Here is a 26,688-nt window from a genome sequence, read left to right as displayed (position 1 = left end):
GTATGCGCACGTTTTGCGCTAAAAATGGCCATTATAGCCTATGGGTGCGCATATGTGCGCATTGGCATGCTTATGTATGCGTTTTTTTGCACATGCGTTTTTTTTTGTTAACCATGGAATTTAGGGGTTTGGGTTAGAGTTAGGGTTAGTTAAAGGGGTTTAGGGTTAGGGTTAGGGTCAGGGTCAGGGTTAGGGTTGGGGTTAGGGTCAGGGTTAGGGTTAAGTATGGTTTGGTTAAGGGTTAGGGTCAGGGTTAGGGTTAGGGTTAGGGTTAGGGTCAGGGTTAGGGTTAAGTATGGTTTGGTTAAGGGTTAGGGTCAGGGTTAGGGTTAGGGTTAGAATTAGGGTCAGGGTTAGGGTTAAGTATGGTTTGGTTAAGGGTTAGGGTCAGGGTTAGGGTTAGGGTTAGGGTCAGGGTTAGGGTTAGGGTCAGGGTCAGGGTTAGGGTTAGTAAAGTCATGGTTTGGGTTAGTGTGAGGGGCCACCTAATGTTGGAAAAAAACGCAAACGCGGTAAAAACGCACTAAAAACGCATACAAACGCATAAAAACGCTGCGTTTTTTTCATGCATGCTCATAAAAATGCTTGAAAAAAACGCAGCAGTTGTATGCTTTTGTATGCGTTTTTTCAATGCGTTTTTTTGCGGGAAAAACGCGCTGCAAAAAAAGAGCAAGTGTGAAACTAGCCTTAGACATTTAACCAGCATGCACTTGCAAGCGTGGACACAACACCAAACCTCAAGTGCCACATGTGCAACTGATCACAACGAAGGTAGTCAGCAACGCTACATTGTTTCCCCCACTGTAAGCCCACCGGTTAGCACAGCAGCAAATGTTGAGGTGTCGTTGCAAGGCCACAGCAGTCAGGGAATCCCACTGCTTTATCAACGAAAGACTGATTCTAGGCCATCAGAAAGAACACCAACTCCATCACCATCATCAACCCTCTCTCAGTCCGCCCTGTCCACCGCTACTTCCACCATATGCAGCTCTCAAGTCCAGCTCACCCTCCCAGACACTATGAGTAGGTCAAGAAAGTACTCAGTCTCTCATCCGCGTACATGGGTTTGAACGCCCACATTGCCAAACTAATCTCGTTTGAGATGATGCCCTTTCGGTTGGTGGAAAACACAGCTTTCCGCGACCTCATGGCCTATGCAGTACCACGCTATGACCTACCCAGTCGCCACTTCTTCTCTCGCAAAGCCATCCCAGCCCTCCACCATCATGTGAAAGACCGCATTGTCCATGCACTCAAGCAGTCAGTGAGCGGATAGGTGCACCTCACAACTGATGCATGGTCCAGTCGGCATGGCCAGGGCCGTTACGTGTCCATCACTGCGCACTGGGTTAATGTGGTGGATGCAGGGTCCACAGGGGACAGCGGTGGTGGGACAGTGCTGCCTAGCCCATGGTATAGGAAACAGTTGGCTGTAGGCGTTCGACCCTCCTCCTCCTCCTCCTCCAGAAGCGAAAGCTCGTCCACAGAGCGCAGTCGTACGAGTACTCCATCTGCAGCTGCCACTGTTGCACACGATGTGTCCCCCTATCGAGCAGCTAGTGGAAAGCGTCAGCAGGCTGTGTTGCAGATGATGTGTTTGGGCAACAGACACACCGCCGAGGTGCTGGCCGAGTACTTGAAGCGACAAACTGAGTCATAGCTGGGCAGTGTACATCTTGAGTCAGGCAAGGTAGTTAGTGATAACGGCCGTAATTTTGTGGCAGCCATAGCCCTTTCAAAACTCAGCCATATACCTTGCTTGGCTCACACCTTGAACCTGGTGGTGCAGTGCTTCCTCAAAAATTATCCGGAGTTAACAGCCCTGCTCCAGAAGGTGCGAAGACTGTGCGCGCACATCCGCCGGTCGCCTGTACACTCCGTTCGTATGCAGAAGCTGCAGCGATTGCTCCACCTTCCCAACCACCGCCTCATTATCGACATTGCAACAAGGTGGAACTCCACCCTGCACATGGTGGAGCGGCTGTGCGAGCAGAGGCAGGCCATAATGCATTTGTGGGAGGATACACGGCCAGGCACTTTGAGAGCAGACATGGAGTTGACAGGTGTGCAGTGGTCGAAGCTGAAAGACCTCTGTAAAGTCCTTCAGTGTTTTGAGGAAAGCACACGGCTGGTAAGCGCAGACAACGCCATCCTAAGCATGAGCATCCCACTTATGCGTCTGCTCATGCAAACTTTGACGCACCTTAAGGAGCAGGCGTCTGCAGCCAATGTTGATGAGGAGGAAGAGGAGGAGGGAATCCTTGATGACATTCAGCCATTGTCTGCTCAGGGACCTCTCCTGGACGAGGTGGAGGAAGAAGAGGAGGAGGAGGAGGATGATGGGGATGATTACTTAGGGGAGGAGGATGCATCTCGTGGGGCAAGTGAAAATGTTGGCGTGGCAAGGTCTGGTACAGGGTTTGTGCGTGACTGGAGGGATGTGGATTTGCCAGAAAGTGCTCCTCCACCCAGCACTCGCAGTGCATCATTGACACCGGGAACATTGGCCCACATGTCAGATTATGCCTTGCAGATCCTAAAAAGGGACCCACGCATTGCCAAAATGATGAACGATGACGACTACTGGTTGGCCAGCATCCTGGATCCACGCTATAAAGGCAAATTACAAAACATCATGCCACAGGAGAACCTTGACCTAATATTGGCTAATAAACAAGCAACTCTGGTAAATCGGTTGCTTGAGGCATTCCCAGCACACAGCAGCGGTGATGGTTCTCACACGAGCCGTACGGGCCGGGGGCAGCTTGGCAGAGGTGTTCGTGGTGCACACAGCAGAAGTGGCGTTGGAGACAGGGGTTTCATGACAATGTTGTGGACTGATTTTTCAAGTACCGCTCACACAACTGGTAATACTGCATCGATGGAAAGTCACAGGAGACAGCAGTTGTCAACTATGGTTACAAACTACTTTTCCTCCCATATCGATGTTCTCCCACACAGGTCATTCCCCTTTGACTATTGGGCCGCTAAACTGGACACCTGGCCTGAATTGGCCCAATATGCCTTACAGGAGCTCGCTTGCCCAGCTGCAAGTGTGCTATCGGAAAGAGTCTTCAGTGCAGCTGGATCAATCCTGACAGAAAAAAGGACCCGTCTGTCAACCCAAAATGTGGATGATCTAACCTTCATTAAAATGAACCACGCATGGGTTTCCAAGGATTTTGTCCCACCTTCCCCTGATGACACACAGGGTGACAGAAAAATGGCTTGCTTTGGTCCACCTCTTCCTGGGACTTGACCTATTTCACCTTTTGCATCAGCTGAATGTCCAACATCAACATATGCCACTTAATAAAACTCCCTAACTGTGCTGCCCCCCCCCATGGCCAGGGTCACCACCTAGCGCACGACACCGTGCGAGTGCCGTTGCCCTGGACAGGTGGGTAGGCCGACTCTTGGGCGCGGGCACTGGCACAGGGTCCTTCATAGTGCAATCAAGTGTCTCTGACGGTGGTGGTGCACACCCGCCGTCAGACACAACGCCGTACTATGAGGGGCCCAGTGCCAGTACCGACGCCCACGAGTGGGCCCCCCTTGCTTGGGCAGGGCCCCAGCATTTGCAATCTTTACCTCTCCCTGCTCCTCCGCTGTGTAGTCTGGGCCGTCAAATCCATACTGTGCCTGACACCGTCTGAGCCTGCCTCCTGATGTATAGACATATATTTTGAATGTGTACGCTATCCATACATGTTATCTGGGGATACGGTACCCTTTCTAACCTTTGTGCAATCACGTGCAATCCATACTGGGCCTAACACCGTCTGAGCCTGCCTCCTGATGTATAGACATATTTTGAATGTGTACGCTATCCATACATGTTATCCGGGGAAACGGTACCCTTTCTAACCTTTGTGCAATCACGTGCAATCCATACTGGGCCTAACACCGTCTGAGCCTGCCTCCTGATGTATAGACATATATTTTGAATGTGTACGCAATCCATACATGTTATCCAGGGATACGGTACCCTTTCTAACCTTTGTGCAATCACGTGCAATCCATACTGGGCCTAACACCGTCTGAGCCTGCCTCCTGATGTATAGACATATATTTTGAATGTGTACGCTATCCATACATGTTATCCGGGGAAACGGTACCCTTTCTAACCTTTGTGCAATCACATGCAATCCATACTGGGCCTAACACCGTCTGAGCCTGCCTCCTGATGTATAGACATATATTTTGAATGTGTACGCTATCCATACATGTTATCCGGGGAAACGGTACCCTTTCTAACCTTTGTGTAATCACGTGCAATCCATACTGGGCCTAACACCGTCTGAGCCTGCCTCCTGATGTATAGACATATATTTTGAATGTGTACGCTATCCATACATGTTATCTGGGGATACGGTACCCTTTCTAACCTTTGTGCAATCACGTGCAATCCATACTGGGCCTAACACCGTCTGAGCCTGCCTCCTGATGTATAGACATATATTTTGAATGTGTACGCTATCCATACATGTTATCTGGGGTACGGTACCCTTTCTCACCTTTGTGCAATCACGTGTAATCCATACTGGCCGTTAGAACGGCTGGCGAGCTGTTAAGCAAGCTACAGCACCTGTGGTTTGCACACGTAAGTTTTTCATTTTTTCAGGAATGACGGTTAGGCCTAATTCCGGAACTGCGGTTGACCTGCACTTACTGGGAAATCATTGTTCGCGGGTAATAATTGTAATCAGTGATCCCCATCACTAACGTTGTTCAGCGGGTTATCTGCACCTGTAAGCGACAAACGCTGGCCTTTTCAGTGTAGCGCACATGCAGCCACGGACATGTAAGGGCATGACACACCAGTTATTGGCCAATCTCATGTGCCAGAGCCTCACGTGTCCCTCTAGTAAGCCGGACTCGGACCGCGGGGCATGACGGAGTCTCGTTCGTTAACGGAATTAAGCTTGCAATGTGTGCATCTGTTCTGTAGCTGGCATGGTTGAGGTTTCCCAGGTGGAGTCGAATTTAACCGTAGGCTCCACTCCTGGTGGTGCCCTTCTGGACATTCCATTAAGGTTCAGCTTTGCAACCATACTGCCCACGTAAAACAAACACTTTGCCTTCATGAACGCTGTTTGGAGGGTCATGACTCGTGGGAATAATGCCGTCCAATCAGTTAACCTGCTAGAGAGATCGTTCGTTGCTCCCAAGCATGACATCACACTCCCTAAGAAGAAGGTAATGCCACTGTGGCGACCGTACTCCTGGGGGCGACACAAGTGCACTGATGCCCAGCCACTGCTCGATGAATCTGCTGGTACATTGACCCAGACCACTACATTCCCCTCGCACGCTACACGACCTGAATCTGACCCTGATGAAACTCAGGTTACCCTTCCCATATACAGTTCCATCTTACACGGTGACAAAGAGGAAGCTGCAGATGAAAGTGCAGGTTCGGCACACCCGCCATCAGACACACCACCGTACTATCAGGGGCCCTGTGCCAGTGCCGTCGCCAACGAGTGGGCCCCCCCTGCTTGCTCAGGATCACAGCACTTGCAAAGTTGAAATACTGTGCAGTGAGATGGAAGATGGGGACGACGAGGAGTCCAGACAAGTACAGGGATTCCCTAGCGAGGAGACTTATTTGATTGTTTTCAATGTTGGGACAGCATTTTTTGGGGAGCACTATACTCTGGAGAATGATAGATGGGGCCCACCATACACTGGAACATTCCAAAGGTGGACATCAGACACTGGAGCAGCATTTACAGGGCCCATTATACACTAGAGCATTAGAAATGGGGCCCATTATGTTTGGAGCATTATTTGGGCCCATAAGACAGTGGAGCTTCATCCATGGGGACCAACATATACTGTAGCATTATGTGGAGCTCATCATATACTGTTTCAAACATTATATGGGACCAATGATTCTGTATGGAGAAATAGATGGGCCTCGTCATGAGATGTAAAAAGTGAGGTATTTTTCATTGTACTATACCGCTATTTCTCTGCCGTATCGGAGCATGATGAGTTGTGGTATGTGTTAAAGGGGCGCTCTTTCGCCCAGGGCACATGAAAACCTGCAGCCACCCCCCCCCCACAACTTTAGCCAAATAACCCCCATTTTTCAGTGCGTAACTTGTATTATGAAGTTAATTAAGGTTGACAAGCTTAAGTAAGAAGAATTGATGCTTTTGGCATTCAAATGGGAACTGTAGGTGTGTTTCCTGTCCTCCTCTCACTGCCGACTTTTATTCCCCATTGACTTACATTGGGTTTCGTGTTTCGGGACGACCCCGACTTTTCCCTATAATCGGATGATCTTGCTTGACCCGACTTTTGGAAAAGTCGGGTTTCACGAAACGAAACGCGACCCTAAAAAACCAAAAGTCGCTCAACTCTACTCACCACACATCTAGATAAGTTCCTTGGGGGGTCTAGTTTCCAAAATGGTATCACTTTTGGGGGGTTTCATTGTTTAGGCACATCAGGGGCTCTCCAAACATGACATGGCGTCCGATCTCAATTCCAGGCAATTCTGCATTGAAAAAGTCAAACAGCGCTCCTTCCCTTCTAAGCTCTGCCGTGCGCCCAAACAGTGGTATACCCCCACATATGGGATATCGGCGTATTCAGGAGAAATTGCACAACAAATGTGGTTCATTTTCCCTTTTAACACTTGTAAAAATAAAAAAAATTGGTTCTGTATTAAAATGTTTGTGAAAAAAATTTAAATGTTCATTTTTTCATTCCACATTGCTTCAGTTCCTGTGAAGCATGTAAAACGGTTAATACATTTCTTGAATGTGGTTTTGAGCACCTTGAAGGGTGCAGTTTTTAGAATGGTGTCACTTTTGGGTATTTTCTGTCATTTACACCCCTCAAAGTGACTTCAAATGTGATGTGGTCCCTAAAAAAATGGTTTCTCAACTTTTTACCCTTATAACTTCCTAGCAAAGAAAATTTGTTTCCAAAATTGTGCTGATGTAAATTAGACATGTGGGAAATGTTATTTATCAAGTATTTTGTGTGACACCACTCTCTGATTTAAGAGCATAAAAATTAAAAGTTTGAAAATTGCTAAATTTTAAAAATTTACACAGCGCCGTTTTCTTCTTTCACAGCCCCGCTCTCTCCGTCCACAGCCCCGTTCTCTTCCTTCACAGCCCTGCTCTCCCGCTCTCTCCATCCACAGCCCCGTTCTCTTCCTTCACAGCCCTGCTCTCCCGCTCTCTCCCTCTACAGCAGGTTTCTCAAACTCGGCAGAGTAAATGGGTCGCCCATAAGAAAAAAATTTGAGCTGGGGGGCCGCATTCCTTTCAAACTTAATACACCCCATACACGCGTGGCTCCGCACACCTCGTACACATGCGGCTCCGCTCAGTACACCTCATACACACAGGGATTTGCTCCGTACACTTCATACACACAGGGCTCCACTCCGTCCACTTCGAAATCACAGGGCTCCGCTCCGTACACATCATACTCACAGTGCTCCGTACACCTCGCACACACATGGCTCTGCTCCATACACCTCGTACACACAGGGTTCCCCTCCATACACCTCATACACACAGGGCTTCGTACACCTCGTACACACATGGCTCCGTTCCATACACCTCGTACACACAGGGTTCCGTTCCGTACACCTCATACACACAGGGCTCCGTACACCTCGTACACACATGGCTCCGCTCCATACACCTGGTACACACAGGGTTCCGCTCTGTACACCTCGTACACACAGGGCTCCGTACACCTCGAACACACATGGCTCCGCTCCATACACCTCGTACACACAGGGTTCCGCTCCATACACATCATACACACAGGGCTCCATACACCTCGTACACACATGGCTCCGCTCCATACACCTCGTACACACAGGGTTCCGCTCTGTACACCTCGTACACACATGGCTCCGCTCCATACACCTCGTACACACATGGCTCAGCTCCATACACCTCGTACACACAGGGTTCCGCTCCATACACCTCATACACACAGGGCTTCATACACCTCGTACACACATGGTTCCGCTCCATACACCTCGTACACACAGGGCTCCTTACACTTCGTACATACAGGGCTCCACTCCGTACACCTCGCACATACAGGGCTCCGCTCCGTACACCTCGAACACACGGCTCCACTCCATACACCTCGAACACACAGGGCTCTGCTCCGTCCACTCTGTAAACACCTCCTGACCCCATGCAAAACTAGCCTTCATCCAGTACCATGACAACTAGCACACAGACAGCAGCGTCCATCCTGCACACACTGAGGCCCCTGATCACATGTGACCCCTGACTCCTCCCCCTCCTGTGGCCTCATCACAGGTCCTGTGCAGTGTGTGCGCACAGAACAGCCAATGCCATCGCCGCTCCTGAATTCGTGCCTTCCCCCTGCCTCAGGGAGTGAGACATGTGGTGCACCAAGGGCCGCAGATGCCTGCCTCAGGGCGGGCCGCATGTTTGAGACCCCTGCTTACAGCCCCGCTGTCTTCCTTCCTCCACAGCCCTGATCTCCATGCACCACACGCGGTGATGCCAGGACCAGGAGAGAGAGGTGCACAGATTGTTCCTTCGGCCGGAGTGGGTGGAGCTGGGCGGAGTGAGCGGAGCTAGAGCAGAGCTGCAGCGCATGTGATTGGGCGGCCTGCGGGGGCGTGGCCTAGCGCGGGCAGCTGGAGTATATGGAGCTTGCCAGAGTGGGCGGAGCTAGAGCGGAGCTGCAGTGCGTGTGATTGGGCGGCTTGCGGGGGGCATGGCCTAGCGCTGTAGTAGGCCGCAGAAGAAGCCAGGGACTAAATTTAGGCCGGGAAGCTGCAGGGGAGAGGGGGAATAGCGCAGTTGGCGATGGGGAGCGCCGACTGAGCCGAGACAGGGCTGGGAGGGTGCCGACACTACTCGGCCCCTGTCTTGAAGACTGTCTTCCTCACAGCCGCGCTCTCCATGCACTGTACTGCTGTATCCGTCCTCAGCCCTGCTCTCCAACCGTGTCCCACTCTGCTGCTTCGTGATTGGTTGGTGTCCCACTCTGCTGCTTCGTGATTGGTTGGTGATACACACACACATTCAGATTTATATATAGAGACAAAAAAGAACACAGCAGCACATGTGCATGAATCTAGGCCATGTGAAAACACAGAAAAACATTAAAAACATTCAATTTAGCAACATTTTCAAAAAAAAATTTTCCTAAAATTTTTTTTTACTCACAGTAATAGATGAAAAATGAAGGTTCTTAGTGCACAAATTGGCCAATTCATGTATGCCCATAGACCAGGGCAAGGTGACCTCCCTCTTCTGGGCAACCAGCCTACAACTTTGGACAAACATGTCACTACTGGGCTCAGCCTACAATTTATGGGCTGGTAGAGCTGATTGCGGCACCTGCAAGGCCAAATGGGAGGGGTGCAAGATCAGACTGGAGCAGCCAGCATCCAATATTACTTAAATGAGACATAAAAACTGATCAGCACCTCCTAGTGTGAACACGTGCAAGCTGCGAAGACTGTACTATAGAGACAAAAAAGAACACAGCAGCACATGTGCATGAATCTAGGCCATGTGAAAACACAGAAAAACATTAAAAACATTCAGTTTAGCAAATTTTTTTTTTACTTACAGTAATAGATGAAAAATCGTTCTTAGTGCACAAATTGGCCAATTCATGTATGCCCATCAACCACGGCAAGATGACCTCCCCCTGATGGGTCGCTGCTCTACACTACAAGCCACTTCTGGGCCACCAGCCTACAACTTTGGACAAGCATGTCACTACTGGGCTCAATTTTGCTAAATTGAATGTTTTTAATGTTTTTCTGTGTTTTCACATGGCCTAGATTCATGCACATGTGCTGCTGTGTTCTTTTTTCTCTCTATAGTACAGTCTTCGCAGCTTGCACGTGTTCACACTAGGAGGTGCTGATCAGTTTTTTTGTCTCAGATTTATATATAGAGATACCCGATGCGTTAGATATGGCGGCCGGGATTCAATGAGTGTCGCGGGATTCAAATTCCCCATCCCGCCGGCTGAGGCAATGAGCGGCATTGGCTGAGCCACCAGTCATCTGAGGCTTGGTGGGGGATTCAAATTCGCTCATTGGCTCAGCCGGCGGGGCGGGGGATTACATACTTACTGTTGCTGCGGCGCTTCTCTTCTCACCGGAGACCGGGGCAACAAAATGCAACTCATTGCGTTCGATGCGGTTCGCGGCACCGTCAAAACGATGCATGCGGAGGAATCCGCATACATCAGCATGGCCTGTGTACCTAATGTTAAAGATAGGGTACGCAGGCCGCATGCCGACGTAGGCGGAGCTGACCGGAGGAGGTGCAGACATGGGCGGAGCTTCACAGAGGAAGTCCGCAGCCCTCCACAGCTCGCCCATACACTAGTGTGAAACTAGCCTAACTGTTTATCCGGATCTATAATCTATGTTTATTTGTCAAAAATTGATAAAACGGGGGGGCGTGGTTTGCAGGGGACAGGAGCAGACGTGTTTTGCTGAGCTCCTGTTATTTCCCCTATTTAAGCCTGCAAAAGCTTACTTTTAAAGCAGAACTTTGGACTCTTAAACTTTCTAAGAATGCCTGGAATAAAGAAGAACCCGGATCCGAAGAAAAACAACTTTAATACTGGATTAAACAGTTCTCTGAAGAGATCTGAAGGAGGCCTGCCTTCCAAAACAAAGCCGCGGCCTGGATTTACAGCACCCGGCCAAGAGAAGTGGAAGGAGATGACTCAGCTTGACCAGCAGACTCCCTGGGCTGTAGGCGCTAAAGAAACATCGCAGACAGCGACCCCAGTACTTCAACGGTCAAGCCTGCTGAAGTGTCGGGAGATCCCGGGGAGATTTACAGGAAAAACCTCCCCGGGGTCGGTACTGGAAAGAGAATTTATAACAAAATTTAAAGCAGCTACTGGAATAACACTTGATTCATTGGGGGAGCTAGATAAAAAGGGAATGGAGGAAAGGTGGGGTGAAACAGCATTGTATATAATGGACGAGATGGCTAAGAGGGAGAGATTGGTATTAACGGAGGAAATGGAAATGATAAGCTCTATTACAGTGGAACAGACACATAATAATAGAGATGATCCCAAGAGGAGGGGGGAGGAATTAAATGTTTCTAATGATATAAGCTTTGGCATAGGGGATAGCTTTAAGTTATGTGACAGGGTGGTAATGGGGGATGAAGACCAACAGGATTACACTACAACCTTAATAGGACATAACCAGCATAGGCCCCTTTCACCCATTTTAATTATTGATGGTAGACTTAGACATGAAGCACCAATATTTATCCCAAAAAAGGATGAGAAGGTACTTTATGGGTCATGGCAAGGGGAAGAAATAGAGACTCAAAGTTTTGAATTTTCTGGGCCCAGTGACCACTCAGGGGATTTATCTGATCAAGCAAATAATTCGTATAACTCATTAGAGGATTTGCAAGGTATACATTTAGAGGACATTTCGGAGATGGGGTCACCTGAACATAGACGTAGTGATATATCTGTTAGTACAGATTCTGAATTTAATCCTCCAGATTTTTCTTCAGAAGATGAGCAAGAGGGTAACTCTGAATATGAAGGGAATGACCATAGGAAGGAAAAATATAGTACACCTATCACATCATTAATTGACACAATACCTGCATCTGATGGTTATCCTACAGAGGATTTCCTAATTAAATTAGTTAAAGCTTTATTAATATCTGTTGAAACACTAAGGGGGAATTCTATTATAGGGGAAAATTCAGAAGCAACTTGTACGTCAGAGCTTTTCTTAAAAGAACTCTTCCAAAAAGTGCTGCTTTCCTTCCTGGAAGGACTTAATTCTAAACCTACAACAAACTCAGTTATTCCTACTCAAAATTTCAGAACGAATGATATTTCTCAGTTGAAACTCGAAACTCTACGTCCTGAAGAAACCAAGAATTTATTTTCACTTGCAAAATCTGTAGAAAAAATTCAAGAAGACATAGACTTCTTCAGAAATAATCTGGCTATATATGAAGACTTTAAGAGGAAAAACAACGTTAAGATTAGGGGAATCCCAGAGAAAGTCCCTGCCTTTCAATTAAACAATTATATCTCCTCAATGATTCATCAAATTATCCCTCACACAAGCAAGATAAACCTGATTGAGAAAGCCTTTAGAGTCCGCAGACCTCCTTCCCTCCCGTCTGACGTTCCCAGAGATGTCATTGTCTCATTTTATCCTAATTGGATTAGAAATATATTGCTGAACATTGCTAAAGATCCGCTGTTTCTCTCATCATCTTATAGCCACCTATCCTTCTATAAAGATTTTTCCAAGGACACATGGAAGAAAAGAAGATCATTCCAAGCAATAACGAAGGAACTTCGTTGTGCTAATATTTCTTATACTTGGACCCAAAATTCCTCACTCCAGATAAAGTTTGCAGCAAAGATGTTTCTAATTTCTTCCTTGGAAGAGGGTATGAAATTTTTGAAAAATATTGGAAGATTGCCCTCGGCAGACTCACCTGGGATCTCGAAACTTCTTAAAGCAGACATCAACCCTCCGTGAAGATGTCTAAAGATTACAAAACTTTAAGATGGTGGCAGACTTGTTCTTCTTTATATTATTTTATTTTTTTTTTTTTAGGAGTTAAATTATTCATGTTTTTAAATCTACAAAGATTCGGGCACTAATAATAGTAGTACGTTTTAACAGGGCAATTTATTTGTGTTTAACAGATTACAACTAGGAAGATTAAGAAGTATAATTATAATTATATATATATATATTATATTTATGTAGAATAAGCAGGTATCTGCTTTGTAGCTTTGTTTGAACCTTATTTACCCCAATCGGTCCTAGAGCCACCTTGTGTGGTTTAGGATGGGGGGGTAAAGCCTCCAAACAGGTCCTAGACCACTTAGTGGTTACGGACGGGACAGGTAACATGCAACTATAGCTTTTTGTACATATGACGTAATATGGTACTTTATGTTTGTATACCTGTCTATCCCCCATCTGGGGGTCTCCCTGTACTTACAGGGGGTATCCTTTTCTCACCTAACCTTTTCCCACTTTCTTTCCTTTCCTGTTAAAAATTCTGAAACGTTAATAAAAAATATTTAAATAAAAAAAAAAAAAAATTGATAAAACGTTAATAAAAATTTACAGTTTAAAAAAAAAATATTTTCTTTGCAGCTATCACATCACATGGTATAAATTAGCCAATCAGGAGACACTAACGCAGCCTGTATGAAAGCAGAGGCAAGGAATTGAGCTGCCACTTTGTGGTGTAACTGGATAGTGAAAGAATATCACAGCGCCCAGCTTAGCCATAGAGATGGAGAGTGAAAGCCATAAAACACTGAAGACACTGTGCTGATAGTGTGTGATGGCAAAGCAATGAAGAAGATTAGTGTATGTGGAACAGGCTGTTGGGTATCTCTTGTTATACCGTTCGTTTACCCATAGCCAGGTATGTTGAGGTCACTTGGGCATTACTTAAGTAGCGTTATATTCAAGAGCTTAAAAGGGGTTGGAAAAAGTCTTAATAGGCCTCAAAGTGTTATACATGTCTTCTCAGTTTAATTTTAGAATTTGGGGAATTTTTGCCATGATTGGGGTTGGTGATTTTGAATTTTAAAAGATTTGCTCATCTCTAGTAAGGAGGTGTGTGCAGCTATCACTTGCATCTCTGTAGCTCTTCCAGCAAGAATTTGATAGAGGCCCTGCTCCATAGTAAAGTGGGACCTTTGTTGGTCTTAAAGGGATGCTACAAAAAGTCTGTAATGATCAAACTCGTACAAATATTCTGGTTACTCACAGACCACAGTAACTGTATACGGATCACTGACGTCATTACTGGCAATATTCTGAGCTTTGCACCGGTATTCTCCTGAGTCTTCTCTCTTAACACTAGAGAACATGAGGGTCCTGTTGTCTTCAGATAACTTGGTTTCTGAGGACATGTTGATATCTTTCTTGGTCCAGCTTATGGTCGTATCATTTGAGGTGTTACATGTTAAGGTGAATGGATCACTTTCCTTAGGTTGTTTGATGGATGCTATGATTTTAGGTTTAGTGACCGGATCTGTAAATTGAGAAATACAAAAGACAGTTATAGAATTTCCTATTAAGATCAAGAATTGAATGTAAGTAAAAAAAAAAAAGTAAAAGCAATGATGTCTCAGAAAATTAAATTACTATTATAGAATTATGAGTTCAACATTACCTTTTCAAAAAAAATTTCATGTTGAGCAGGACACACAATGAAATAGGTGCTGTAGCAAAAAAACATTTTCTTTTTTATTTGGCCATTCTGTTGCGTAGATATTAGCACACAAATTATTTGTTACTTAAATTAAACAGTTAACTTTCTTACTTGCCACAGGTGAGTTTGAATGAGCATCACGCTTTTAACAATGTTGTTTACCCACAATTTTGGAAGGGTGCCAACTAGTGATGGGCGAGTAGCATCATTGCTCGGGTTTTACTGAGCATGCTTGGGTGGTCTCCGAGTATTTTGGCGTGCTTGAAGATTTAGATTTCATCGTCTCAGCTGCATGATTTGCGAATTGTAGACAGGCTGAAAACATGTGGGAATTCCCTAACAAACAGGCATTCCGCACATGTATTGAAGCTGTCTAGCAGATGCAAATCAAGCAGCTGAGGCAACGAAAATTAAATCTCCGAGCACACCAAAATACTCAGAGACCACCCGAGCATGCTCAGGGAGACCCAAGCAATGAGTATACTCCCTCATCACCAGTGCCAACTATTTTTTCTGGCCCACTTTTGAGCTTTTGTGTGAAATTATTTTTAATTTGCCCTTTTCCTCTTTTTTCTGTTTTTTTTTTGTAAGTTGTTCCAGCAAAACACAAAGGAAATAAACATGTGTATAACAAAACATGTGGAATTGCAATAGTTTCCTTGAAGAAATACTTCATTTTCTGGAACAACTTCATGGGTGCAAGCACTTTCGGCCATGACTGTACATAGCAGTGCATCAGCACTGCTATATATAATGAAAACCAAGATCTCCTAAGAACGCCAGCTACAGACTGACTTTCACAAGAGTATCATAATTAAAGTATTGGGGTAATCAGCAGACCCCTGCTGTTATGGCAACCAATAAGCGCTCCGCGATCATGTAACGCGCATACTATTAGGCGGGTGGAAAGATGCGCCCCCCCTGTCAACGCGTGTTAGATGCCACTGTCAGATTGACAGCAGCATTTAACAGGTTAACAGCCACGGACAGATCTCCACTCCACCCATGGCTGTTAAAAGCACATAATGGCTGTGTAATAATGCAGCTGCCGGGGGGTAGCTTCTGCGGTCGTTCCAGTACTCACTGTGCTGGAGGCAGTTTCATCACCCATATGCTGTTCACTTTGGGGACCCAATTGACTGCAGACAGAGGCTGAAAACAACTTTAACAACTCAGCTTTATTCTCTTCAGGGAAGCGCATATCCACAATGGCTACAGGACTCTTTACTCGATAACAGCAATACGTCTTCATCTACAGCAGTACGTTACTTCTTCCTTCACTTCAAACATATGAACCACACAGACAAGCTGACATGTCACACGGAACACGGTGAACACGGAACTTTCCTTCTTCCTGAGCCCGACTTCAGCCCACGAAGGTACCTGACGTTTCCGTTACAGCTCACTCCTTTACGGCACTGTTGCTCCTGTTCGCGTCCTAGATTCGCAGCTCACTAGACTCTTCGCAAAGCTCCCGTACTCCAGCTGCTACTTCCACAGGGGGCTCACCCACGGACCTCCCTGGCTTGCACAATTCCAGACACGGGCTGGTTTCAATAGACTGGTTTGGTTGTCACTTCAGCTCTTCCTTGTGTGGTGCCCCCAGGAGTATGGTCGCCACAATGGCATTGCCTTCCTCTAGGGAGGGTGATGTCATGCTTGGAAGCAAGGAAGGGTCTCTCTAACAGTTAACCATTTACATGCAACACGTTCCCACTCCAGACCAGCAGAGGGAGCTCTGAACCAATACTAAGGGGAAAAGTTTCTCTCTGGGGGCCAGGAGGGGAAATAGTCAGTTAGTGTGAGGAGGGCGAAAAGTGTAGACGTGTGGAGAGAAGCTGGAGGTTGAGCTGAGAAGAGAGAGCTCCCTCCCAGTGATAGCGCATGATCTGGAGCCTGGTCTCCACAGTTGTATGGATACTAAAGGTCCTGCAACAGAAACCAGAGGAGTAGGAAGCTGTAAATGCTCTATTCCCACCTAAGACTCGAAGGCACAACAGCGACCGGTGAGCCAAGAGAGATAGAGGGCTACAGCTGTCTGCCATACGACGTAGTTCTAAGAGAAGATAAGGAGGAACGTCAGTGTAACACTGTACTGGATGTACCTCAAGCCAGCGCTAGGAAGGAGACTACACAACCCATCTGATAGAGAGATCCCCGAGTTGCTTCCAGGCTAGCCTGCTCCTGTGCCATCTGTAATCAGGATCCTGGACTGCATTTGCCAAGTAAAGGTAAAGAAACTGCACCCTGTTGTGTTGTGAGTTCATTCTCCCCTTCACCTTTGATGTCTGATGAACTCCCTCTGCTGGTGAAGAGAGGTAGTGAAATTGATTGGGATGGGAAGAACCTGTCATCTGAACAGGCGGAGTGTGATTGGACATCTGGAATTTCTGAGTGGATATAAGGCAGCCGACGCCCTGCTGGGCTGCTGGTGATCCTTTCTGCTCTGAGCTCTTGCATCCAGCTTAGTTCCCGTCTACTAAAAGCTAGGTTTTTGCCCTGCTATTATTCCATGAAATTTTGTCTGGTTTCCTTAGTTTTTGTATTCAGCCAATCCTGGTTGGGACTGGCTGAATTCCATTTTTGTCTCTGATCAGTTGATCTCTTTGCTCTGTTTTCAGAATATACCTGAGTGCTGATATAGTGATTTTGAAGTCTAGCGACTTCAGGGCCTTTTCCCTATCAGACGGTTGGGACATTTTTGGTAGGGTTTTTTGCGGATTGCAGCCAGCATCTTTTCTGTCCTGTCTTATCTAGTTAGTTGGGCTGTCTACTGCTTTGGGGTCTGCTCTGGGGCAGTTTAGATTTCCCCTTTCCTTCTTTAGGCTTATGTAGTTCTCCGGCTGTGACGAGGGGTCTAGGGCACCGTAGGAACCCCCACGGCTACTGTTAGTTGTGGTGTATAGGACCAGGGGTCTGCAATCCGATAGCTACCAACCTCTCCGGTTTTCCGGACTTAGCTTGTATTTTTGTTTTCTCCTCCTCCGGTGACTCATTCATAACACTGTTGTGTCCTTGCCTTCTTCCTACAAACTCTCCGGCACTGCTAAATCCTTGTGCCATACACTGCACCATAGTCCCCAAAACCTATCTACACTGCCCTGGGACCAACAGCCCTGCCTGTGGAGGGCTATAACATCACTGCTGCACCCCACCATCTGTCCCAGAGGATATGTCTGCAGCGTCGGCTTAACATCTTCATTGCCGAACACCACAGGTGGAGTCACGAATCATTCATAAACTTTATTCAACCACTCAACCTCTTTACATGGGCGCCCAGGGCCACGGACCAGGTCACCGCTGCTGTGACATTCCCCTCTGAAGGACCGGCCCGGTACCAAGTACCCCACAGCCCTGGGAGGGCGACCCATTTTGGCGTCACAAACAGGATTACGGAGCCCGGTATCACCGGGTCCTGTGTGCCAGAGACTGTTTTGTGTACTGTGGACTGTTGGCGCCATTGCCCACATTATCCCGCTGCTTGGCACGCGTGGGAAACCGAAGAGGCAGACCTTCGTGGGCGGAGCCAGCCGAGAAGCGCGAAAGGAGAAGAGCCTTGTGAGTAGGGAGAAGCTGAGGCCTGCAGTTCCGGCGTCCCCTGATCCAGCCGAGGAGCGGCATCTGGTAAGCCAGCGCAACCCCGCGGCCTGGCTCACGTTAACTAGGGGGGAGAGAAAATGTCTGAGGACAACGCCAATGCAGTGGTGGACGCTCCTGCAGACCCCTCAGCGTCGCATGAAGCAGCGCCCACCGCAGCGGTCCCCATAATGCCGCTGTCCATGCCTACATTCCGGGAGCGGCCTGGCTACCGCAGTATTCAGAGGAGTCACCTACCCTGAGTGAATTTAAAGAGAGACTGTGCAGTTTGTTTGAGGTGTATCCTCTATCTGAAAGCCAGAAGGTGAACATCCTTATTGGGCAGCTAACAGGTGCAGCACAGAGAGAAGTAAAAGCCTGGCAGGACACTGACAAAGAGACTGTTAAAAAGATTTTGGCCAAGCTAAGAAGCACCTTTGACACCCGCACTGCAGCTGAAATCAAGATGAGGTTCTTTGGATGTAAACAGAAAGCGCAGGACAGTATACGGGACTATGCTCTTAACCTGCAGGAGGCGCTGCGAGCCGTCAAGCAAATTGACCCTGACAGTGTGAAAGATGGAGACGGACTGCTAAAGGAGCAATTTATTGAAGGACTCCTATCCAGCACCCACAGAGCACAGCTGCGCATCATAGCCCTACAGAACCCTGATCTAGACTTTGCTGATTTCAAGGACAGGGCTATCCGGGTGCTGCCGGAACCTACTGTCAGCCGTCCAGCACCCCCTAGGTGCCCAGCGTTCACCTACCACCAGGAAGCAACATCTTTCCCTTCCGTCCCTGTGGATGCTGATGCACAGACTCTGAATAAAGATCCAACTGAAGAGCTGCGTCTTCAGGTCCAGGAGTTGACCAAAGGTATGGCTGCACTTACTAAAACCGTGTAGTCCCTGCAGGTGTCCTCCAAGGAGAAGATCCAGCTTGCTTCCAGTCCAGAGGATGTCCCGTGGCTCCGGAAGAGGAGAACCCCACCACTCCGAGGGAGGAACAACGACCGCTATGACCAGGACGGATGTCCCATCTGTCGTCGCTGCCACAAGGCAGGTCATCTTGCAAAATTCTGTCCTTTAAACGAGTAACCCCTGGGGCAGAGGGCCAACCCCCAGGAGTAGGACCACAAGGCCCAAGGAACTGGCGAGCCAAGTATGTTGGAGGGAGACCGATCCTTCCAGTGGTGATTGACGGCATCCCCATGAACGCTTTGCTGGACACTGGCTCCCAGGTGACAACAATGCCCTATATCCTTTACAAGCGGTATTGGGATGACTCTGAACTTACCCATGGCCCCACTGATGAACTGACAGTAGTGGCCAGCAATGGTCAGTCTTTACCTCAAGTAGGGTGTAAAGAAATTACTGTTAAAGTGGGGAGGGTGGAGTTAAAATCTCAAGGTCTGATAGTTGTGGATATTGATCGACGTGAATGTAATCCCATGATGACTCTTGGTACAAATGTAATTGAAAATTGTCTTTCCGAGGTTATTGTCTTGTTGCAACAGGTGGCTGAGACTGCTGGTTCCAGTGAACGAGTCCTGCAGAAGGAGATCAAGACCCTGATGCAAAGACAGCAGGTAGAACTCTCTGGCGGAGAAATTGGCAGTGTCAGAGTGAGTGATGCTTTCCCCATTGCAATACCTCCCAGATGTGAAATGTTGATTTGGTGTCGGGCAGCTTTAGGCCTCAGAGGGAAGGATTACCAGGCATTGGTAGAGCCAGTATATTCTGATAGTAGGCCCACTGTCCTGACAGCCAGAGGGGTGGTTGATGTACGTAAAGGGAGAGTACCTGTGCACCTTTTGAATTGTGGGGAGGAGGCCACAATACCTCGGCATGCCACAGTTGCTAAACTGCTCACTGTCAGTAACAATGCAATGCAGGCAGCAGAGCCCTTGGTCTCATCCGACCAGGTGGAGGACAATGGCTCTGTAAAGCAGCTGGAGGAGTGGTGCCAGCAACTGCAGGTGGGGACTGACTCTACACCTTCATACCAGAAAAATGGGGTTTACAGGGTGACCCAGGAGTATGAGCGGGTATTCAGTAAACACCCTCTAGATTTTGGGAAGGCAAAAGGGGTTCAGCATCATATCCCCACTGGGAATCATCCACCCATAAAAGAAAGGTACCGGCCTATACCCCCAACACAATACCAATGTGCTAAAGGTATGTTGAGAGAGATGAATGAAGATGGGGTTATCAGATACAGTTGTAGCCCCTGGGCAGCTCTAATAGTTTTTGTAAAGAAAAAGGATGGTACCATGAGAATGTGTGTTGATTACAGGAAAATTAACAGCATTACACATAAAGATGCCTATCCATTACCTAGAATTGAGGAATCATTAGTTGCACTTAAAACTGCTAACTACTTTTCCACCTTGGATCTCGGCAGGTTTCCGTGGCAGAGGCAGACAAGGAGAAAACAGCATTTACGACCCCAATGGGTCTCTGTGAGTTGAACTATATGCCATTTGGGCTCTGCACCACCACAGGAACATTTTGTTAGGCGTTGGATTCCTGACACTGCACAGCAGGAATCCAGAGCCAGACATCCAGCGGTCTCCCATTCTCCTCCAACCGCTGCTCAGCAATCACGGCGAGCCAGGTGTTCTGCTCAGACTTGCTCTGACAGCCTGAATGTTGCTGCCACCTCTGGTGCAGCAATGGTAGCGCAACCTACTCTGCAGGGAACTGCTCCAGAGGCTAAGTCCTTATGCCGTGCTACTGGGCATGCCCGCAAGGTGACCTCTCAGTGGAGAGCAGGGGTCACATGTTCAGGTCCTGTGTCGGATCTGATTGGTCCTTACCAGGGTACTGGAAGGTCCCGGAAGCGCATAGCTATAAAAAGCCCGCATGGCAGCTCGGCCATGCGCTAGTGTAGCATATTATGCTGTGTGTGTATGGTGATGGATGCATGGACTGGTGACTGACTTATTAAGAAACCCCTTCCCTCTGATAATATGAATGGTGACAGAGTGTTGGTTAGTCAGCTCCAGATTGTGGCAAGCTACACGCCACTGTGGCTCCTGCACTGAACACTAGCGTCCGACGGTGTCCGGCCTTCCGGCGCCGTCGTCCAGCGGCTTTAGTTATTGCCGCGCTGCGGTAGCAGCGTCCATTGGCCGTTGCGGCTGCAATGCCACCCGCTGGGCTTCCTGTGAAGTTAACAGGGCCAGCGATCTTATATTTGTTACTTCCAAGCGACTCTGTGTCTGAACAGAGCCGCTTTTAGCGTTCGGGTGACGTTAACCTGAGCCCAGTACTTCACCTTTTGGTACATCTGCCTTTGTCCAGCAGTGGTCGTACCATCTACCGCACGGTGGACCCCGGGCGGCGAACGCACCTCCTATTATTTATATCTGGTGCTTTCCGCCGACCCTAACATTACACTAGCACCAGGGTCTGGCTGGTAATGGCAGACATGCAGCAGTTGCAGCGCTATATTCGGCAGCTGGAGAGAAGGTTGGCGGCTATCGAGAGCGCCAACTCAGCTGCGAATACCGCGCTAGCTGCCGCTCAGACAGTTGCTGAGGCTGTCTCACGTGTGCCCACACTATTGTCCATGCCGACAATCTCTCGCCTCCTGCTCCCCGACAAGTTCTCGGGTGATAGCGCCACCTGTAGGGGATTTATCATCCAGTGCTCAATTCAGCTCGAGTTACTGGCTGCACGGTTCCCTACAGAGCGGGCTAAGGTGGGATTTATCGTCTCTTTATTGTCTGGCAGAGCATTTCAGTGGGCTACACCGTTGTGGGAACGTGATGATCCTGTGGTTCAGGGTGCTGCTCAGTTCCTCGCGGCCTCGAAGCAGGTCTTTTTGGGACCACGGATCACACACGACACCACTCTCCAACTTCTGTCCTTAACACAGGGGTCACTCTTGGTCAGCGATTACGCTGTCCGGTTCCAGACAATGGCTTCCGATTTAGAGTGGCCGGACAAGGCATTGGTCCCGGTGTTTTGGAGAGGGTTGGCTGGGCATGTAAAGGATGCTCTAGCTGCTAGAGAAGTTCCCACAAGTCTGGAGGAATTGATTGCAGTCTCCACCCGCATTGACCTCCGGTTTACGGAGCGCGGGCTGGAACGTGCACAATCCAGACGAAGGGTTAATTTGGCTCCCACCTTCACCGAGCCGCTGAGATACCCCGCACAGGAGCACGTACCCTCCGAACCTATGGAGGTGTCCCGCACCGACTTCAAGTCACCACCGGTGCGAAGCTATGTACGTTGCTACCAGTGTCGACAAGTTGGGCACTCGGCTAGCATGTGTCCTTGGTGGGCGAAAAACCGCCTAAGTCCTGTGGTCATAGGAGGTGGTCAGTCCAACATGAAACCCTTCTCACCCAAACCGGTATTGCGGGGTACTTTAGACAGTGGTCCCCTCACCTGGGAGGCAGAGGTTATCGTGGATTCTGGGGCCGAAGGGAATTTTATGTCCTCAACCTTCGCCCAGAAACACGCTATCCCTCAGGTGTTGCTGCCTCAACCACTGACCATCATGGTGGTTAATGGGGCGCATTTGCCCACTCAGGTAACCCATCAGATAGTCCCGCTCGGGCTTTCGATCTCTCCATCCCATCGAGAGATCTTGTCCCTGCTCATTTTGCCTGATGGTATTGACCAGGTGCTACTTGGTTTTCCCTGGCTCCGTTGCCACTCTCCTCATATCGAGTGGGCATCAGGGAAAATACTGGCTTGGAGCAAGGATTGTGAGGGAAAGTGTCTGAAGGGCAGTCTTCAGGTGGCTTCCACTGAAGTGCCTGCGGATCTCTCCACGCTTCCCAAACCCTACCATCAGTACGCGGACGTCTTCTCCAAAAAATCTGCGGAGACGCTCCCGCCACACCGCCCATATGATTGCCCGATAGACCTCATGCCAGGCACAGACCCTCCTAGGGGTTGTGTGTATCCACTATCAATCCCCGAAACTGAAGCTATGTCACAATATATTCGGGAGAACCTGGCTAGAGGTTTTATCAGGAAGTCGGTGTGGCCGGTTGGTGCAGGGTTCTTTTTCGTTGAGAAGAAGAGCGGAGAGTTACGTCCCTGCATCGACAACAGAGGTCTCAATGCCATAACAGTAAAGACCAAGTACCCTCTTCAGCTGATCTCTGAACTGTTTGACAGGTTGCGAGGGGCCCGGACTTTACAAAACTAGATCTACGGGGGGCATACAACCTGATCCACATTCGCGAGGGAGACGAGTGGAAGACAGCCTTTAATACCTGGGATGGCCACTATGAATATCTAGTCATGCCCTTCGGCCTGTGTAATGCGCCAGCTGTCTTCCAAGACTTCGTCAATGACATTTTCCGCGACATGCTGTCTACTTCGGTGGTGGTCTATCTGGATGACATACTCATCTTCTCGCCAGATTTGACCACTCACCGGAGAGACGTATGCAGGGTCTTCGACCATTTAAGGGCGAATTCTCTATACACCAAGCTGGAGAAATGCCAGTTTGAGCAGGAGTCCTTGCCGTTCCTGGGCTACATCATCTCGGCCCAGGGATTGGCTATGGATCCGGCCAAACTACAAGCGGTGATGGACTGGCAGGAACCCCTTTCACTCAAAGCGGTGCAGCGCTTCTTAGGGTTCGTAAATTATTACCACAAGTTCATACCGCACTTCTCCACATTGGTAGCTCCTTTGGTTGCTCTCACCAAGAAAGGAGCTAATCCTAATGCTTGGTCAGAACAGGTCTCCAAGGCCTTCTTGTCTATCAAATCCCATTTTGCTGGCGCTCCCATCTTATATCGTCCCGATCTGAACAAGCGATTTATTCTGGAGGTAGATGCCTCTTCCGTCGGTGCAGGAGCAGTCCTCTTTCAGAAGAATGCTCAAGGTCGGAAGAATCCATGCTTCTTCTTCTCAAAGACCTTCTCACCGGCGGAGAAGAATTACTCCATCGGTGACAGGGAGCTGCTGGCCATGAAGTTGGCCTTTTCTGAGTGGAGACATCTCCTGGAGGGGGCTCGGTTTCCCTTCCAGATATACGCGGACCATAAGAATCTGGTCTATTTGCAAACGGCCCAGCGCCTGAACTCCCGTCAGGCTAGGTGGTCGCTCTTCTTTTCCCGCCTCCCCTTAACCCTGCATTATCTCTCCGGAGAGAAGAACATCCGTGCGGATGCTCTTTCACGCTCGGTGGTTTCGGCGGAAGAGGGAGAGGCTGAGCCTCGGCTTATTCTCCCACCGGAGAGTTTTTCAACGTGGCTCCAATTTCACTTGAGTCAGTGCCACCGGTCAAGACCTTGGTGCCTCCTCAGCTATGGCCGGAGGTCCTCGCCTGGGCACACGCCTCCAAGGTGGGTGGTCATTTTGGCAATAAATGGACCACCGAACTCCTGGCAAGGTCATATTGGTGGCCGCATATGGCTCGAGATGTCAAGGAATACGTGCAAGAATGCATCTCGTGTGCTCGGAACAGACCCTCTAGACAGAGGCCGGCGGGGCTGTTATATCCCTTTCCAGTGGCGGATAGATCGTGGGAGATGGTTTGCATGGATTTCATAGTTGGCCTGCCCAAGTCTGGTGGCAGTACGGTCATCTGGGTGGTCACCGACCATTTTTCCAAAATGGTGCATCTGGTGCCACTCGCACGCTTGCCTTCCGCTCGTAGTCTTGCCACTTTGTTCATTAAGCACGTATTCCGTTTGCATGGCATGCCAGACAAAATCATGAGTGACCGAGGGCCCCAGTTTGCGTCTCGGTTTTGGAGGGAGCTCTGCAGTTTACGCAGCATCGAGCTAAATTTGTCCTCCGCTTATCATCCCAAGACGAATGGCTTGGTCAAGAAAGCCAATCAAACCTTGGTCACGTACCTACAGCATTTTGTCTCTGCCAGGCAGGATGACTGGGCATCCTTGCTACCATGGGCTGAATTTGCCCTAAACAATGCAGTGGCTGATTTCACTGGTCAGACGCCCTTTCTCCTAAACTACGGCCAACATCCACACGTCCCTTTCCCAATGCCAGTGTCCTCCGCTGACTCCAGGGTGGCAGACTGGGCAGTGGAGGCCCGTGATATTTGGGATCGCACTCAGGATGCTATCCGTGCCTCTAAAGAAAAGAGGAGGGCGTCTGCCGACACGCATCGGCGACCCGCTCCAAGCTTCTCCCCTGGCGACATGGTGTGGCTCTCTACCCGAAAAATCAAACTGCGGGTCGAGTCCCCCAAGTTTGCGCCGCGATACATAGGACCTTTCAAGGTCCTCGAGTGAATTAGCTCGGTGGTCTACCGCCTGGCTCTACCTCCACATTTAGCCATTTCGGACGTGTTCTGTTATGAATGAGTCACCGTAGGAGGCAAAAACAGAAATACTAGCTAAGTCCAGAAAACCAGAGAAGTTGGCAGCTATCGGATTGCAGACCCCTGAACCTATCAACAACAACTAGCAGTAGCCGTGGGGGGTTCCTATGGTGCCCTAGGCCCCTCGATCACAGCCGGAGAACTAAATAGCCTAAAGACAGAAAGGGAAATCTAAACTGCCCCAGAGCAGACCCCAAAGCAATAGGCAGCCCCCAACATATAATGACGGTGAAGCAAGATGAAAAAACACTCACACAGATAGAAAGATAGGCTGAGCAAATGATGGGGCCCAACTAAATAGGAAAGGATAGAAAAGCTGCTGTCTGCAATCCGCCAAAACCCTATCAAAACAAGAGCCAACAGACTGATAGGGAAAAAAGCCCTGAAGACGCTAGGCTTCAAAAAGACTATATCAGTACTCAGGTATTTTCTGAAGACAGAGCTAAAAGGAATTCAGCTCACCCCAGCAGGGAATGGCAGAAATCCAGAAAAACAAGGCAAAACAAAACCAAAACACAAATGCAAAAAGCAGAGCAGAAAACTTAGCTTTTGAGGAATCAGACTGGTCTCCTAGAATCCCTCAGAGAGATCACCAGCAAGGCAGAAGGGCGTCGGCTGCCTTATATCAAGTCAGCAATTCCAGTCACCCAGTCATCATCATCCTGCACAGGTGCTTGGTAATCAGCCTCACTACCTTCCTTCACCAGAAGAGGGAGTTCATCAGACCTCAATGGTGAAGGGGAAAATGAACTCACAACAGTACCTCCCCCTTGAGGAGGGGTCACCGAACCCTCATCCATGCCACCAGGGCAATCAGGGTGAGCCCGATGAAAGGCACGCACCAATCTTTTGGCATGAATATCAAAGGCAGAGACCCAGGAATTATCCTCCTGACCATAACCCTTCCACTTAACCAAATACTGGAGTCTCCGTCTAGCCAGACGGGAATCCAGTATCTTCTCTACCTCATATTCCATGTTACCTTCAACCTATACAGGGTCCGGAGGTGCCACCCCAGGAACAACTGGTTCAACAAACCTCTTCAACAAGGACTTATGAAACACATTATGGATTTTAAATGTGACAGGAAGAGCCAAACGAAAAGAGACTGGATTAATAATCTCCAAAATCTTGTAAGGTCCAATAAATCTAGGCTTAAACTTAGGAGAAGCCACCTTCATAGCGATATTTTTTGATGATAACCAAACCATATCACCAACCTTAAACTGGTGACCAATGGTCCTATGTCGGTTGGAAAACCGCTGGGCCATTTCCTGGGAGAGAGATAACTTATCCACTACTTGGTCCCAGATCTGGTGCATTCTCTCCACCACAGTGTCAACACCTGGGCAGGCCAAAGGCTCCACCTGCCCTGAAGAAAATCGAGGATGAAACCCAAAGTTACAGAAAAAAGGTGACATCAAAGTGGCAGAACTAGATCTATTATTTAAAGCAAATTCGGCCAAGAGCAAAAATGAAACCCAATCATCCTGATCAGCGGAAATAAAACATCTCAAATACGACTCCAAGGTCTGGTTTGTTCTCTCCGT

General features: G+C 48.5%; 1 protein-coding gene across 2 annotated transcripts in view; it reads right to left on the bottom strand.

Annotated features, from left to right (window-relative positions):
* The window catches only part of LOC141085433 (cell adhesion molecule CEACAM1-like), a 91,523-nt gene that overhangs the window by 48,007 nt on the left and 16,828 nt on the right, over positions 1–26,688 (bottom strand). For both annotated transcript variants that reach the window (XM_073570795.1, XM_073570796.1), the window contains exon 3: positions 13,791–14,057. In XM_073570795.1, the coding sequence (XP_073426896.1) occupies positions 13,791–14,057 (267 nt within the window). The remainder of the gene's footprint in view (positions 1–13,790; positions 14,058–26,688) is intronic.

This window comes from Dendrobates tinctorius, unplaced genomic scaffold (genome assembly GCF_039654945.1).
Source record: "Dendrobates tinctorius isolate UK_male_01 unplaced genomic scaffold, ASM3965494v1 ptg000028l, whole genome shotgun sequence".
Lineage (NCBI taxonomy): Eukaryota > Metazoa > Chordata > Amphibia > Anura > Dendrobatidae > Dendrobates > Dendrobates tinctorius.
This window is presented reverse-complemented; position numbering and strand designations above follow the sequence as displayed.